Here is an 18,606-nt window from a genome sequence, read left to right as displayed (position 1 = left end):
ACTATGTTTATGAACTGAGCTAGCTTTGCTGGCAGAGAAACTGCTTCTTTAAATCTTCTTTGGGAAATGTACACCTGCCACGCTCGGGGCCTCACTCAGCCAGGCCCCAGCCCCACAAGAGAGGTCCTAAGATCAACAAAGCATCCTCAGGCAGCAGGAGCGTGACAGATGCCTGAGGAAAAGCAAGCAAGGAAGAAACAAAGCAGAGAAAAATAAATACCACAGACCCCAATCTACAAATGTAGCCAACGGCCTTTTTTAAGGTTTATCAGTTGTACTTGAAGGAGGCACGTGCAGACAGCACATATGTGGTATTCCCTGTGTACCAGCTCACAAATCAAATTGTTCCTTGCATCACCTCCGCACCACTCGACAGAGACTCAGCAATCAACTAGCTAAAATTACTAACACTATGCTGCTCTCACCATAAGCATGCCTCAATAAAGATCAAGCGAACAGATTACAAAAGCCCACATACTTGTCAGAGCAGCTGAAGAGCAACCATGCAACCCTCCTGCATCCTTCCACGCTAATTTTCATCAGGATGAAGCTGTAATGTAAGCGCAGCCACACTCCCGCTGCTTTACAGCTAGCCGCAACAACTCTATCAAAGTGTTCTTTATGAAACACAGGCGTGAACCATAAGCTTTTCTCCTTCAAATGTAAAAATGAAGGCAAGTGGTTTCAGACCACTGCTGCACAAGCCCGTGTGAGCTGACATGAGCACGCCTCGGAAAGTAGCCTCACTTCTTGTCTGCTTGTTTAAGCAGTTAGGCATAATAAGACCTGAGCAAGACAGGGCTTTAGGAAAGCTTTTTAAAACCGTTAGCAGCACACGCCATACCCAGCTGGCTTGGTGTTACGCTGCTGCTGCTGAGAGCCTGAGCATACTCACGCTAGGAAAGCAGGGATGCCATCAGCTGCTAATTTCACTAGTTTAGCTTTGATTGCACCACTACTGCTTGTACCGACACTGCTGCTTTAAAAGTCCTGAACTCTTTCCGGGGATTGGTCTGGTAGAAGCCTCAGGTTACACTTTAACTTAAAGTACCTTTTTTAAAAAAAAACAAAACCAAACCAAAGCAAACTAAATAAACACCTGAGCTTGCACCAGCTCTTTGCTTCTGACAAACCATGGGCCAAAAAGAAAAAAGCCATGCTATGCCAATGGCTTTATGACCCAGCAGAGCACACTTAGACTTCGCGGTTTCACTAAATTCATCACACCAATTAACACCAACTAGGGATTCAGACCTTTGTTCTTCCTTGTGTCAAAATCACTTTTTCCTTGCCAAATATAATAGCTGTTCCTCTAAACTCTGTCCCTCAGAGATCATTCACTTTTCTGAACCATCTAATAATGCATTGCCTGTAATGTTTTTTGTAAGGGTTGGTCCTTCCCATGTCACTTTGTTATCCAAAAAATACACTGTCTTTGTGTTTGGTCCTGAGAGACCTGAGCACTGTGAAGATGACTTCAGCGGAAGAGTACCCCCCACCTCCCAGAACCAGGACCCTCTTCTTAAGATGGTTCCAGGAACAGCTTTCCAGTGGTTCCCATGGGTTTTGCATCACATTTCTAAAAATAACTGACAGGCACATGTTATAGAGACTTTCAATGATGAAGTCCCTATGAATACATTGTCACAGCTTTCCCGCAAGAAAATACCTGGAATTATACAATAGTTTTGCTTTGAGTTAGTGGACGTAAGTCTTTGTAGCAATGTATACATCACAACTGGACAAAACTTGCATCTCTCTTTCTCTTGCTAATTATAACCTGCTGTAACTTAGAGAGCTTTTTCCTCTATATTTTTTGAGTGGAAGAAAGACAGCATGATCTCAGGAAAAAGGAACAGAAAGTCATTCGGAATTCCTATCTGCAAATCTCTTCATTTTTCTACACAGAGCATAAAGATCATGAGTATGGACGAAAAGAGAATTACATGATTCAGGAACTGCAAGACAAAGCCTGAAAAAAGACATCTGTATCTGCGCAGCTACAAATTTCAAACCCATAAGAGAGGCTGTGCCATCCTGATGATTGATTTTCTTTCATCTAGCGCTATCCATTTTCAGCTTCCCACACTATGTTGAAAGAGACTAAACAATCAGCTTGTAATGAATTGTAGTATTCCTCATATCTACCAGAAACATCTCAGATAAGAGTCCAGTCGAATTAGATATGGCGATCCACAGCAGCAGCCACAGAGCAAAACTGATAAAGCTACGCCCTTCGTGCCAGATTTCTTATATTCATTGCAAAAACAAACAAAGAGACTAAGCCTGAACTAAAACATGAAAATATGACAAATTTAAGCTTAATCTTTTTTACGGTATTAGTTTGGAAATATCTGTTTAATCCATTTCCTGATCCTTTTCTCTCTGGGTCATTAAATATTAGGCATCAATTAGCTGACAATAAAAACTTAAGACCAAACCTTAGCTCACAGCATCCTGTAACTACACGACAACACGTGAATTTTAAAAGCATGGAGTCTGCATTGCAGAATCTAGGAGCCCAACCATTCAATCTTCCAGGCTTTTGCCAGTCTTACATTGCAATCAATCAGAAATTATCCAAAAAGAAGTAATGTTTCCATAATTATTACATTGCTTTATTAAGACACCATATAGCAGATGGGGAATAACTTTGCCAACATCTAACTTTTCCCAGCTGAGTAATCAGGGTACTTTTCATTTTTCTACGGAGCAACCCAGCACACTCACTTTTCCGCCCCATATTGCACTTAAGGGCAAAAAAGCTATAGCTGGATGAAACAACCACATCACCAGTTAATCTAGTTTTTTCAATGAATGGATTTTACCACGTGGAAGTGTATAATAATCTGAGAACACACACCATTTATCTTTGCATAAGTTGTAATAAATTCCAGGTATACTTTTTATTTCAATATGATGCAGTAAAAACCTGTCCCACCTGAACTAAACAGCTTTTTCAATATGATACCCCCTCTTAGCCACAATTTGTCTTCTCTCTTCCCTACTCAAATGGCTATTATCTATGGTCTCCTACCACAGCTTCGTATTAAAACTTCCACGCTTCAAATCCCATATTCTATAGTTTTTTGACTTAGGTTGCTTTTAAACAAAATTGAGGTGGTATCATTCTGAGAGGCCTTGTCTGATTTAGGTATTTGCTGCAGTTCACTGTAAAATTAAACTACACCAAATCTGATTGAGTAGGAAACTATCCCAAGAAAATCCAGTTCACAAAAAAAACCTGAACATTTATATGCTTAATCTCTATTTTATTGAACAAGTAAAATTGGTTTTATTGGATCAGTAAAATCTGAGAGAAAAAGGCTTCATTGTTCTTTAGATTTCCTATGATCTGAAGCAACAGCAAGCAACAGCAAAATATAAAAAATAATGTTTCATAATTAAAGGAACAAAACAGTAACAAAGTATTGGTACTGATTGAAATTTCAGTGTTGCACATTATCAATAAACTGATTTTTTTTTTTTTTTTCCATGAGGAAGATTAATCTAAATACAAGAAACTTACATAGACATCAAGGACTTCATTTGTTGGACCATCAGCTAAAAATGACTCTCCCGCAGTGCTGGAGATTTCATTGGGGCGTTTGTAAGTGAACATTGTCCCACCACCTTCATATCTCCCAGGTCGATCAATTGCCCAGTTTCCATTGATGATGGACCGTCCTGAGCGACTCCGCAACGCTGTAGAGGATGGGGACAGAAACACAAGGACTTTGATCAGAAGAAATCACCTTCACGTACTGGTGCCCAATCAAATCCCCCAAGGTGCATTACGCTGCTGGGTGTTCTCTGATGCCGGGAAAGAACGGAGTTATATTAGTAGTTGTGCAAAAAAACCCCCAAGCTTAGAAAACTTCATCCGCACACTTGGTATGCTGCAAGAAAACAAAGAAAAAGCAAAGATAGCTTGGAAACCTTTGTCAACAGTTTCTCGTAGGTTGCCATGGGGCCCTCGGCCAGGCAGCAGCGTACACTGAACACACGTGGATGCCAAGGAAGTGGTTTTTCTCCACTTCCTTCCCATTGAATTGACTACTTTGTGATTTAGACAGAACAAAACACAGAGGCAGATACAGAAAATCAGTGCGTTATACAACGCAGAAGCACCAAACAATTTAGGGACACATGAATATCCTGGGTTGCCAAATATTCCAGTTATTCTTCATGAAGCGATTTGGCTACTGCCTCCCATTTCCTTTTCAGAACATGATTTTTTTGCCAGAACATCTGCAAAGCCCCGATCTGCAGCACTGTTGAGAATGACGAGCTCTCTGTAGATGCCAGTAGGATCTCTTGTGTAAGGAAAAGTGACTTTGCAAATCAGACACTAGCCAGGGAAGGGTAAAATATGGATTCAATATCCAGTTGTGCAGTGCATTCCCTTTGTCATTGTGGGCAAGTGACTGACTTCTAGGTGCCTCTGCTCCTTCTTGTTCCTACGTCCTTTATCTGTCTGTGTGACTATAATTTTAAGTCCTTAAGGTCAGAAACTCCTGCCACATACATACATGTGCATAATTTTATGCAATATTACAATTACATATTTTAAAATATAGTAATATCTTGAGGCTGAAACCATATCAGACATTACTTAAGCACACAAGAAAGACGCGACCCTTTCCCTAAAGGCCCTACTCAAAAATTTGCAATTTTATTACAAAAGAATTTGCCTTTAAATACAGACTTTAACACAGATGACAAAATCTACTAATATCCTTGACTGTGTATTGCTCGGTAATTTACCTTTTAATGCAAATTCAAGGTACAAGCTTTGAAAATTTGGGGTCGAAGACCCAGTTATTCCAGAGACTGTCTCTTCTTTGTCCTGTCACAACAACTGCAATACAGAGTTAAAATGCTTTCAGTGTTATACACAACTATTTATGCTGCTGGGTAAAATCAGAAAGCCTACGTGTGTGGCCTAAATGATGGGAAATGAAATTTACGCCATTAATTCCAAAGTAATACACATTAGAGAAGAAACTTAAATTGTTCTTACATATTCCAGACATCCGAATTAACTGAATTAATCTATAGAAGCAGTCTGTTTGCTTTTGCTGCAGGCCTCTCGGTGAAGAACATCAGTGTGACTGCGTGGTGAGAAAGTCACAAAATGCCAATGTAAAGGCGCATTATGTTAAGATAAATAAAGACAGCAATAGAGAACCACACTGCAAATATCAGTTCTTTTACATAAATTAGTGATTTTAAGTGCAATACTACTGCCACATTTCAGAAATCATGTCAATCACTTTATTACTTTTCTGAGTACCCCCTTGTTGAAAAAAAACCTTCCGTATTGAGAAAATTGGAAATTGGTTTTACATTTTTTTTTAATATGGAAGACTTCCTTAACGTTATGATCGGAACATTTTTTTCTTATATTGCTGCTAAACAAGTAAAATAAATGAATTATCAAGAGCTCAGAAGAAAGAAAGAGAGCTGGCTAACATTAAATCGCTGTGAATAATGAAGCTGTAGAAAGATGGTTGTCTGAGAAACTGAAGCCATTAAACTTTCATTTCAAATCCATCATATGACAGGTCTGAAGGAGGCCTCCCCGTAAAAAGGAAAAACATGCTTCTTTTATGTTTTGATCACTCTGCAGCTACCGCCTCAACTCTGCCCCATGAAGAATTTTTATGGTGCTAATATTTGTAGCCAAAGCATGAAAGATTATGTAGAACTTTACCGTTAATTCCTCATGAGGAGTTCCTCATACGGTCTGCAGCCAATTTCATCTACCTTTCATCCTGGATCAGCTTCTTAACTAAAACTGTGTTGTTTACAGTGGCCTTTAGTAATGTTTTGCACCAGAGATGTGGAGTATTTCAGGATACAAACTCTGATCAACACTTCTGCTTGGGCTACAATTCTATGGCAAAATCTCAATAGGCCACACATTAAGACTTCTATTTCAAGTATCTGAAGAGTACTAATTAATTTTCTACAGTTCAGCTTACAGCTCTCCTTTTAAAGATGTTTTACAGCTCCTGTCTTCCTGTCGAACTGTTCTATACAGCCTCTCCTACAACTTGGAAAAAAAAAACAGCTAAAGACCATTTAAATCAAAGGTCATTGACACAGTGGTGCAACAGAGTGAAGTTCTGTAAATAACGCTGGCATCCGCTTTCAAGGTCAGTATTTCCAGTTAGAAGTTATGTTTGATGGTTTGTAAGAGTAGCTTTTGTAATCCTAGTTTAAGCTACATCACTGCAATCAGAAAGTTACAAAATCCGTTTCTCCACTACTTTAAAGATAATTCCATTACTCTAGTTCCCTTTTATTGCGTTTTTCAATCTTGACAACTTTCTCGATTCTAGCTCACAACACACTCCAGTTTCTGAATGTTAGTGACTACTTTATACTCTCAGGTGAATTTTTAAAAAAAACCCCAAACCTACAAAAAAGTCTGTAACACTCAGAACTAGAAAAATATAAGAAGATTTGACTTTAGTATATGTCAAAGCTAGGCGACAAGTAGAAAGACCCCAGTATTATTATTATTATTATTATTATTGTGAAAAACATCATCCAGCCTGGACCAAAACTTTTTATAAAACTTTTAAGTATGTAACAGTAAATTAAGAATATTACACAGGAAAAAATGCACTGCTCCTTACCATCTACTAACCTGCTTGTTTGGGCATAAACCAGTCACTTTGCTTTCTCCTTTCCCTTCAGCTATAGCTAATTTAACAGCTATGGTAAGGGTTGGTGTTCCAGTTTTTAAAAGTTTCACTCAACTTTTGCAAATAGGCGATTTCCTTATTAGAACAACAGCATCTCATTTACAGTACTACCAGCAAAAAAACCCAGCCCACCTTTAAAAAAAAAACAGAGTGCAGATACAATTCACGTAAAACCATTTGCTCTTCCGCTGAAAACTCCTACTTTAGATTAAGTGCATAGCGCTGCTCAGGCAGATGGAGAGGAAGTTGGAAAAAGCTGATAGCATTGCGTATCTCCCAAAGACGGTTTCCACAAACGTGCTCTCATTCCCCTTAAGGCAGCTAATACACAGATTATTAGACATAAGGTAACTGCCTGATTCATTTTCTGCTCCTCTGTTATCTTCCCGTTTCCAGAATTATTGTCTGATCTTTAATGACTCAGGGTCCCCCTTGTTTAAAATGGACCAGAAAGTCTTTCTAGCCCTTCTCTAAAACGGACCAGAAAGTCTTTCTAGCCCTTCTTATCTCTGAAAACAAAGTAAATAACTGGAATTCGGCCATCTTAAGATGATTCCCCTGCAGTATAATCAATATTAACTTGAACAAGAGAATAACTCACTCTTTGTCATGAACTGTATGTGTGAAAATAACCGCCTCGATGAAAGGAAAACATCACAAGTCAGTCACAGTGAAGTAATGGTGAGTCAGTAAAAGAGTATCACGTGTACAGATCCACTGCAGAGGTTAGGGAAATAACTCTACATGAAAAATCCTAATACACTTCCAGCTACGTTAAGTTTGAACAAAATTAGCTTTCCAGATATTTTTAAGTACCTAAATGAGTAACAAGACTCATTAAATCGACAGCGGAAAGATTTTAAGACTTCCAGAACTTTTCATTCCATAGTAAGTTCACATTATGCAAGAAAAGCCTCTTCTCGTGGCATTTTCCTAAGCCTTGTTTTTGGGAAAAGCCCAAAACATTTGCCTGTGAAAATGAAAGTTCACATAAATCAATGTAAAAATACATTCAGCTTGAGTTCCAGGGCAAAGGTTCATATCTCATTATTATTATAACATAATACAACAAAAAGATCAAAAACAGTTATCAGTTAAATAGGAATAAATGGCAACTGCCTTTACAAGATATGTAATTTACGGTGTATTCATGTTAATGTGTCAGGTATTGCCAACATTACGTGTGTGAAATGGTTACATACCATCAGACAGCATCATTTAAAGATACTCCAAAATATGAAGAGAAAAACAGTCTTTGTTTTATTCAGCTTAATTAAATACTTCTGAAGATTGTCAGAAAAAAATGCTAGAAAAAGATTCAAGTACTTGCAATAAAGGTAATAATTAATTGAAAGTCAAATCAGTAGCTCGGCATTAAATACGAACCTGAAAATTTTTACACATACAAAGAAAAAAACCCCTGCCTTTTATAGATGAGTGTTGTGCATGAGTGAACGACTTAAAATCTAGTAACTTGGTTTTGAATATCTATTGTGAAGGTGCTAGACAGTTTTCAAGGGAAACAATTCTGGGCAGCAGAGTATTTACAGGGAAAACATACAATGAAATTTAGGAACAAACCATTAGTTTGGATTTGAATTTGGTGAATGGGTAAGGAAAGCAACAATTTCGTAGAACTCTGTGAAGGACAGCTATCTGAGCAACTTCTACAACAATTATCAAGGCTGTGCAAGGTAAAATAAGAGTTTTTAATTTATTTACCCTCACGTTCCTCAAAAGTAGGTTTCGATAGGTCATTTATATACACGTTCAGTTTTAGTCTACCCGATGTTAAACACACCTTATGTTATATAAAGTATGTCCTGTCTGGCACTACTGTAAATTTATAAAACAGATGCTAAAAGTTTTGTATGATCCAGAAGGAATATCCATGCACTATTCCCAGCCCCTCTGCTGCAGAAAACTGGAGACATCCCGATCCATATAAGCAGTCTGATATATTTTGTACACTTATTGCTGACTGACTATTTTTCTAACCACTTCATATCTGAAGAGAAATATTTCACGTGTGGGCCTAGTACCTCACTATCCGCAGCACATTTTCACCCAAAATCGCATAGGCACAGTACCAATAATAAAATGAAACCTCTCAAACCTGGCAAGAGCACTAATATTCAGAGTAATACCATGTATTTATTTTCTGTCCTAAGGCCTTTTTGTCTGGGAGAACAGTGTCCTAAGTCCTACTTAATTGCTTTACAAACCACATAAAGTCTTTAGACAGACAGAATCAAAGTTATTTCCCGTATATTAAACTTATTAAGCGTCTCCCATTTGGACCTGACCCAAGCAGAGAGAAGCAGAGATTAGTTACTCTCTTCTGGGAAGAGGACTGCATGCTCGCGACTGCCGTCAGTGGGAAACAGTCAGGGCTTGTGCTGCTGAAGGTAATTGCAAATGTCTTGCTGGTAATTTAATCCAGGGAACCTTGACAAGCTGCAGATGCACTCAAGATGCAAGTCAAATATTGATAAAACATGGTAAAAAACTATTCGATAAATTTCCTCAACAGAGGCGGCTAGCAAAGGCGACCGGGTGAGCTGGATGGGGCTCTCAAGCCGCATTTGTTCTGCAGCTGCCAACTAAGCCAAAGCATCTTACAGGCATAGTATAGCAACTGTCTTATTTTGACACCTCAGCACAATTTTTACTTGACACATCACATTTGGAGCATAGTTTTGGTAGTTTACTTTAATAAGCATTTTTAAAAAAAATTATTGCCGTTTAAGTCAAATGAAAGTGTAAGAATGTTTTGGCTAAACTAGCTTTCTTTAGAAACAACAATGCCTTCCCAGCATCTTTAAAGAAAGTGCCCAGAAACAGCTGCAGTAAATAATATGACTAATTCTGAAGAATCACTACGATGGAAGAAGTGAAAGAAACACAAAAGTTCTCCTATTTATTTTTTCTTGTATGAAAATATGTTATATGGAGCCTTCAGAGACAAATCCAAAATATTCACACACCGGATTATAAAAATCAGTGCAGAATGGTGCACCTTGTACCACTAAACCATAAAGGTACCCTTTGGTGGCATCTCCTGTGAGCTGCATCAGTTTGTTTCATGGTGACACCTCTGCATCCCTTGGCAGAGGGGAAGGAGACAGTGCGGGAGAGACGTAGACGTGGGGGGTCGCTGGAGACGTCCAGCGCCCGGCCTGCAGCACGCCGGCCATTAACTCGGACCGGCCCGTGCTGACAGCCTGCTCACCGGCTGCCCTACCACACGTCCAGCTCCTAACACCACTGGCTACTTCGGAATGCTTACAGATTGTAAAACTCTCTCTACAGAGCTACTTGAAGTCAACTTCAGATGTTTTTTAAAACAAACAAACAAAAAAATCAACCCAAACCCTATTCAGTTTTACAAACTGTAGCTTGCCTTCATGCCTGTCAGCCTTGCAGTATGGAATACACAATGCATTTTAAGTCAATGAAGAAAGAGCATGTTGACCACAATCTAGAAATACTGTAAATCATAGGATACAGTTACTAGGCTACTTGAAGTACCTCTGATGCATAACGACAGAAAAAGCCACATGCCTAGAGACTCAATAATCTACAGTTTTAAAATAATGAAATACGGACTAGTTCAAATAGATTCTCCAAAAAACCCCCTCCTTTCCAAAAGCATAGATATTTGCTGATTATTAGAACACACCTTAGTTACAGAATATTTATGAGAAATTTGGCACGCTTCTTGTGAACTGAATTATGTAATTATTTTCCTCTGACCTTTTGAATTCAAACTCCTATTGAGGTCATGGCAAAGCTCCCACAGGACTCTGAGCTTAATTCAAGAAATATTAGTAGGGCTAAGAATCTCGTAATCAGAAAGAATCAAATGATCTTTAACAGTCTGATCCTACAAAACCCTTCTTCTAGAGCCAACTCAGGATATTAGAAAATGGTCAGCAGTTCACTGAGGGGGCCCTAAATTCGTATCAGATTGTGTACGCTCAATCTGAAGACAGTATCTCTGCAGGTGGGACACCTTCATCTCTCGCACTGTATTTGGGTTCTTTACTGGCAACCAAGACAGGGAAAGGGTACAGATCTTCCATGACAAAAATGGGGCATCTTCTAACCAGGCATAGCTGAGACAAAGCCTTGCCGAGCTTTCAACCATTTTGGAAGTTCAAAGCCATTACTGGTCACTTCATCAGCGTCAGAAAGGACCCAGACCAGAGAGCGGGACTCTCCACTGGGAAGTACTATGAGACCTAAAATAATCGTAACGCAGAAGAATACTTTCTAATAAAAACTTTAGGACGAAAAAAACCTGTGGATGCCTCCACTATTCTGCAGTCCAGGGAGGACCAGAAGCAAACACAATACAAAAGCATAATATGACTTTTTACGTGTTTTTTAGAACCTGACTGAAACCAAGAGGAAGATGGATCCTGTGGTATTTCCAGTCTTTTTTCAAAGCCTCAGAACCAGAACCTTCTGCACGAGTATCCAAATTTGAGATACTTATTCATATTTGGATCTGGGCAACACCTGAAATTTTTGTTCTGCCTTTCTATACAGTCACTCAACATAGTGTAATACAGACCCCTATCCTTACAAATCTCAATCATTTTGGGGTTGGAACTCGATGATCTTCAAGGTCCCTTCCAACTTAAACCGTTCTATGATTCTATGATTTTTTCACCTAGTAGGAACTGAAAAATCTACTTTTTAGAAGCCCAACAAACATCTTTACAGCTTCGAATAGCTTGGGCACATGCTTATTTCCCAAAGATATTGTTTCAAGTTATCCATGAACTGAGTAGTAGTCATAACATTGCCAATTACCTATGACACATAGTGTTATTGCTAACAATAGCACTCAAGCAATTGCTTAAATATTTTCTTAGTACAGAGTAGATAAAGATGGAGATAAAAATATCAGATTTGCATTACTATTACAAGGAAATTATAATTCAAGTATACTATTATTTCCAAGGAAAGACTGAGGCAGTTTTCTTTCTTATCTAAAATATTAACAGTAGAGTTCAGATGAACATTACGTTCTTCAGCATAATCCTGCTCAAGGAGTTTTTCTGATATTCTACTTGGGGAGCTATCGTATCATATTAAAGAAATTCTGCTTCGTAGGAGAATAAATTTGAAACAGTGAATTGCATCAAACCAATTTTACCAAGTTTGTCCTGAGGTTCTACTTTGGCAGATTTTATCCTTCCACCGTGATACAGTCAAAAAAATCCAGTACACATTCCTGCCGTGTTGTCTTAGGTCTAATTTAATTGTTGTTCCAGTTGTGAGGGAGCAGACATCTGCTGGATGCATTTCCTAATGATTATGAGAGCCACGTTTTTTTTTTTTTTTTTTTAATGTGATATAGTAGATTCATATCGATTTGAAGACTGGGCACGTAATCTTCAGTGTTAGAATGGAAATAGATTACTTAATGGTAAGTTAGAAGGGGCAGATGAGAAATCAATTGATCTGATGGAAAAATCTATCTTCAACCTCTGATTTCTGATTATAAGCTCTTTTTTCTGAATCTGCAGTTTCGTACTGCAGACCTATGTTATATATAGATGTCACAAAACAATCTTCATTACTAACACTAGATGAGTGTGCTGGAATCCAATTCACACAGAGTTCATTTACTTTTTGCCATTCGTCTTCCTCGGTCGCTTTTCTACAATGCAGCCAGCAGGCTTAATGAGAACAGCAGTGCCTGTTCTTCTTCAGCTTCTGGGCAATTTCCTTTTCTGGATTTCATGCAATCACCAAGTGCTGAGAAGTTGGGAATGCCCAAGGACATGCTTAAAATACATAACATGTTTGTTAAGATAGTTCTTTAAGATCTTATCCTCCCCCTGGCTTATCTATTTCATTTAACCTTGGTTTTAATCCAAAATAATCTTACAGTATTTTAAAATACTTAAGATCCTCTGGAAATGCCCTCTAGTTTTGATATATTTTTCTTTTGTGTTTGACTACTTCACGAACAAGTCCAATACTAATGAATTGATAAAGCTAAATTACAAAGGCTTTTTGTGTTTTGTCAGCGGCACACTGTGATCAATCTGCATTTCGATTCTGCATTGCGTGCAGAGGTGTGTCAGTGATTGCCGCACTGCATTCACAGAAGACAAGTTATTGTCAACTTTTCCAATGGTTTGTTGTCTGGAGGAGGCATGCTGTCTCCTAACTTTTCATTTCAGATTTTCTGACTACCATTCTAAGCTCCCCTGCAGCGCACTGTTAAAAGAGGTCTAAAACCAAACAACTGATTGCCTTTTCTATGCTCTCCACAGCTGTACTAGACGGTAAAGCTCAGCAAACAAAACCAGACAAACCCCAAAATCCAAATAGTATTACTTTGGCACAAAATGAAATGTTTTGCTTCGGCATCATAACCTTAGTACCTTTGGTCTGACTCTGAAAAATGTAGATGGAATTTGAAATTTAACTGTGTCAAAATAAAAATTTGAAAATATTGTTTCACAAACATCTGTTACATTCCAGAAAGAGCTGTGGCCACAAGTACCAAATGAATTTGCCACTGATGCACACATAGTGTTCATCCTGCCTCAGCCTTTTATTGAACTTGCTACTTTTTGGCAGGTATTTCCAAAGTTTTCATTACAACGGCGAGACAATTTTGGTTCAGTTGTGCAATTCTTTTTTTCTCTATATATATCAATTTATCAAATCTCTAAAGCAGCATCATGGGTAAAGTTTCACTGTAAAATACTGCTGTCACTATAATTTCTTTACTTCATGATATTTCTGAAGTTGTCCTCAGAGAAAGAAGTTTAACCTTGCTCAGAGCTCCTCATGTGCCTGTTCTTGCAGATCATCTCAGGCAACAAATCCCACTAGAGCTTTCAAAAAAATCCTGTTTTTTTTTTTCTACCTGCAAAAAGAAAATACTGATTACTTGCTTAAAGGTAAAGGTTTTACACTTAATCATTGCAAACAGAAATGTTTTGTTTGGTTTTTTTTTTTTTTTTTTCTGCCACTGAAGCAAACAGTCCTTTTCCTTTTGGAGTATTCCTTAAACTGTTGCTCTCTAATTTCCCCCTGCTGATGCAGCCCCCCCTTCACTCAGTTATGCCTGTTCCTTCTTTCACTTCGCACTCCAAAAGCCAAATTGATGCATCAGCATCAGGAAAATGCTGGGGCAGCAAAGCAGAACAGGTAATTAACTACTGCTGCAATAAATAATATGGGCTTTAAGAAACAAAACCGATTTATCAAATAGCCATACAATCTATTCAGGCCCAGGCACTACAGCAGGTTCAAAGCCTTGACACCTTCGATAAAATCTCCAACCAAATTTCAGAAAGAATTTACAGGTTACAAAAGGGCATACATCTTTAGCTTCTATCAGAAGATGATGCAGTATTTCCCCACATTTTTTAATACAGTCTTCCCTGACGGGTGTTAATAATAGCCAGCTGAAACTAACCCCTGTTAGCTAGTCTACCCTTCCTCTGTTGCCACGTCATTTTGATGAGATGAGAAGCGGAATGCAATAAACACGCTCTCTGACTACAGTATTCTCACATTTCAACTTTCGATGCTCTGGCACATGCAAGTTACTACAGAATATGCATACAGTGATACATGGCATGACATTTGCAAAATATGCGATTATATGGCATTTATTGCGCTTCAGTGTCACTATTGCTCTCCCATACACCATACTCCATCCCACTGGGGAACAATGTGCAACACTGAAAATCTAACCAGGGACCTTTTGAAAACAGATATGAATAGTAGTGTTAATCAATCAGAGGATTTATTTAAATCCGTTTACTCACTCAGCTGCTAGAGTAAGACTGTAAATATATGCCTGTATAGAGGCTGGAAGTTTTGAAATAAGGAGTTCATGAAGCAGATTAGATGATGCAAGTAAAAAGGTTAATTAAAGCAGAAGTTCAGCATTTTAGCAATTCTTCCACTGCACAGCATAAGCATTCCTTATGAATTGCATCTTGGCTTTAATTTTCAGGTTTTTTTTTTCTATTATTGCTTCCCGTCTTTAAAATTGGTCTCATAAAAAGGCTTTTTCCCATTTTTCAAATGGGTGCTTTTGAGTGATTGATGACTTTTAATTATTATTCATAAATACAAAATTAATAGCACTGACATGATTCCCATGCTCCCCATAGGGAGTAAGTTACACAGATATTACACAAATATTGAGAAGTAGCTTACCTGGAGCATACGCTTCATTTCTAAAAGCATTTATTGTAGGACATACTAATATTTACTGAGAAAGCAAATGAAAGAATAAGAGGAAGGAACAGAAATGAGGTTCATCTTTATGCTAATGTTATGTTTACGAGGTCTCTACCACAAAAATAAACCTGCTTAGTCCTCTTTAGCATGAGGGGCTTTATTAAAGTCAGCAAAGTATGGAGGCAATGATGGTATGCTGTTAACTATGTATGCAAATGTTGTTCTGTGTCGAGATCTCAATAACCGCTACCACAATTAAAGATACAATACAATTCTGCACCAAGGGTGTTTTGATTCCCAGTTTATATCAAAGTGTATGGACTGCAATGAGTAAAAAAATCCTGTAAGAAACGACATCACTCCTGAACATAGTTACTGCATTTTATGAGTAGTATATTACAGTCCTCTATACTGGAGGGGAAGTAAGAGACAAGTTATTGAAAGGCCAGCACAGTATTTGTTGAAGGTAAGAATCATTCCAAAAATAATTGAAAACAAGCTGGTTTCCTATTATTCTGTAAATGAGCTAAACTAAAAGGACTTACACAATTAATCTACACAATGAGAGTATATGATAAAGAATGATGAGCTTTCCATTTATTTTTACCTAGCCATTCTCTATAATTACATACCTCAAATATGTTTTAATAAGTACTATTAAAATGATCTATAAAAAGCTCATTCTCTTTTAACTTGCACAGAAATTTCCCTCGAGTTGAAAGTGCAGGAGGATATGACTGAATTCTCAATTCCACTAAAGTCAGTGTAAGTATTCTGCTGTTTTCAATGGCATTGTTCAGGTTTGTCCTGAAAATACTGAAGAGGAAGGACAGACGGGCTGGCAAAAAAGAAGAGTGAGTGAAATGAAATGAAATGGGGAGAAGATAAAGGACAGCACTGAAAAACAGGAACAGAGTAAAGATCATGCATGTCTTGTATCTGTAGAGAAACTATGTTAAATGTATACACAGTTGCACACCTACAATTCTGGTTTAGGAAATACAGCACCTCAGGGGAGCTCTTGTGGTTCAGAAGGACGTAGGAATTGATCAGCAGAATAACACACATCTAACTCATAATTGTGGTTTTTTTTTTTTTCCTATACCGAACTTCCAAAAGTCTTTTCACATTCTTACTTAGAGATCCTTAATTTCTTCCTTTGAAGAATGCGGGGCATAACTAAGGTTAAAGTTTCTAAGTGGCAGTCTCAGAACTTCAGCTCTTTTAAGGCTTAACAAAAATGTCAGTCTTATCTCAACGAAAAAGCATTTTTAGCAACATATTTACTGCCATACCTCAGTACCATCGGGAAATACTCTTCACTGGCAATAGCTGTAAACCAAGTATTTAGAAGTAACAACCAACATTCAGGACTAGCAGTCTCCAGGAGGGATACGCTTCCAATGTAGCACGTGATATTTTAGCTACGCAGCTCCCCCTGAACCTGCATTATAGTTTTTGGCTTAGTTACATAATTTCAGCTAGAATCTGGGTCTTATATTTCAGGAGTTAATGGGACTGGCTGCTAATGGCTCTGAAGGCGATAGCTGAGCCTTCTGGCACCGCTCAGCCGCACATTAGTTAGCCCAGCACAGAAACTCAGCACACATTTGGCATAAATCCTATGGGTGGATAAACGCAACTGAATTATCTTCTAATCTAGACGCTACTTCAGTCAGAAGGGCCCGATTAGTGAAATGCACACGTGCAAATACCCAACTCTTTTCTCCAGCTGGCATAACAAAAAATGTTTTGTACCTCCTTGCACTCCCGACCACTGCCAAGAACTGGAATAGTTGTAAGAGAGCTAAGTTAAAACAGCAGATTATGATATCTCTGCAGAAAAACAGCACTGCATCTCATGAGAATCAAAAGCTGGAGTAGAAAGAATTATAACTGGTTCTTTTGTTTGCTAAATAGCTTTGATTCCTGGCAATGAAAAACTGGAGCTAATGAATATTACTAAGCTGTTTTGAATTTCAAGTGGAATTTCTCAAGAATTTTGGATGCTCTGTGTGGTAAAGTTGAATACTGTAACTCCAAACACACAGATCTGTGTGAGCTGCGAAGCACTGTTGGGTCCCCAGCTCAGCCGTGAATTCCTCGCTCGATGTCTGTCATGCCCACTCCCCGGAGGGCTTTGGAACCTCACGTCTGATTTCAGGCAAGTCTGACGAAGGTGCTGAAGGCTCAGACGCAGTAACATTTGAAGAAATGCCGACAAGAGGATAGAGGAGAGAGCTAAAATTGTTTCCCCCTACTGAAAAGCCGGTGACAGCATGAGCCCAGGGGTACCTGCGATGCCAGGGCCAGCACACGGGGCATGGCACAGCGACTGCAGTCGCTAGACCAAAAAATGATCAGAGGCTATTATGGGCGGGAGAAGACTGGCTTAGATTAATTTGGTGGCCATTACAGTAAGGATACAGGAGGCTTGATTAATTCAGTGGCCGTTACAGTAAGCATAGAGGCCACAAACTAGACAGACTTAGTTCCACTGTTCATGGTCAGCCCTGAAAAAGCGTTCATTTCTTCACTTATTCTCTCTTCCAATAAAAGCTGACAACAGCATAGTAAACCTTGGTCTTCAGCTTAGAACAACATTACTTTATTACAGATCCTCCCGAGTACTTGGCTCTTAGCAAAGGAAAAGAATATATACACTAGTGAAGGGCCGTCTCCATTTACCTGAGAACATTTTGCCAGAAGATGAATTCCTGGCACAATAAACTGGGTGGTCAGGGGAAAGCTGGAAATGCAGCAAGTCAATTCAGCACTGGTATCCACTGTCTCACACGTTATTTTCTGGCTATAAGGGCTCAGGGCAGTCTTACACGTGTTACTGTTTATGTCAGTCTGCACTTCTAAATGTAAAAAAGATGCTCTGGGACTGAACTGGTTTGATAGTTATTTGACAAAGCTATCAAACCACGTGAAACACACAACTGATACCTGGAGGTAAGCCCAGAAATGGAAATAATCTCATTTTATTGATGATTTGTATAGGTCCAAAAGCAACAAAGAATACGACTGAATTATTTCATGAAAAGCAGCACAGGATTATCACAAATATAATTAATTTTGGTGTATCACTTCTCATTCTATCTTCTTTCTTTATTCTCAAGCTACCTATTAAGCTAATGAAACAAAAATTTTCTCTGATCAAACTTTTGCATGAAAACACAACAAAAATACGGATTTGCAAGTCGTGAGTCTATCCCCAGATCACTAAGTAAGTCTGGCTAATTAATGGCAGTATTTTGTCTGCAGCATAGATAAAACAGTGGAGTGGAGATTCTGAATAGATAATAGAAGAGAATGAGTTAAGTATCACTAGTACAAACTATATCATTATTTTGCCATCAGGAACTATAATTAAAGTTTTTCCAAGCATATGTGGGGAAGAATATATAAATAACAGAAAGTTGGTTTTTTCCTTCTTTTACCAAGAAGTTATTTATTTTCTCCCACCTACACTGTGCAAGTAGATCTCTTGCAAACTGCTCTGCAGACAGTTGTCAGTATTTCTCAGGTTTGATCTTCTAGACCTTCTGTTCCCAGTCCCATAGGTCTCCTGACCAAATACACTGAGCAGAGACTGTTACGTACATAGACTAACACAGGACCAGATTTTCCAGAGGAGCTAGGGGAATCTCAGTCA

At 38.5% G+C, this 18,606-nt stretch overlaps 1 protein-coding gene across 1 annotated transcript in view; it reads right to left on the bottom strand.

Annotated features, from left to right (window-relative positions):
• Positions 1 to 18,606, bottom strand: part of THSD4 (thrombospondin type 1 domain containing 4) — a 289,380-nt gene that overhangs the window by 28,893 nt on the left and 241,881 nt on the right. The window contains exon 8 of the mRNA XM_082488552.1: positions 3,530 to 3,705. Within this exon, the coding sequence (XP_082344678.1) occupies positions 3,530 to 3,705 (176 nt within the window). The remainder of the gene's footprint in view (positions 1 to 3,529; positions 3,706 to 18,606) is intronic.

This window comes from Vanellus vanellus (genome assembly GCF_965231255.1).
Source record: "Vanellus vanellus genome assembly, chromosome: 11".
Classification (NCBI taxonomy): Eukaryota; Metazoa; Chordata; class Aves; order Charadriiformes; family Charadriidae; genus Vanellus; species Vanellus vanellus.
The sequence above is the reverse complement of the archived record's forward strand: the minus strand, read 5'-3'. Positions and strand labels throughout refer to the sequence as shown.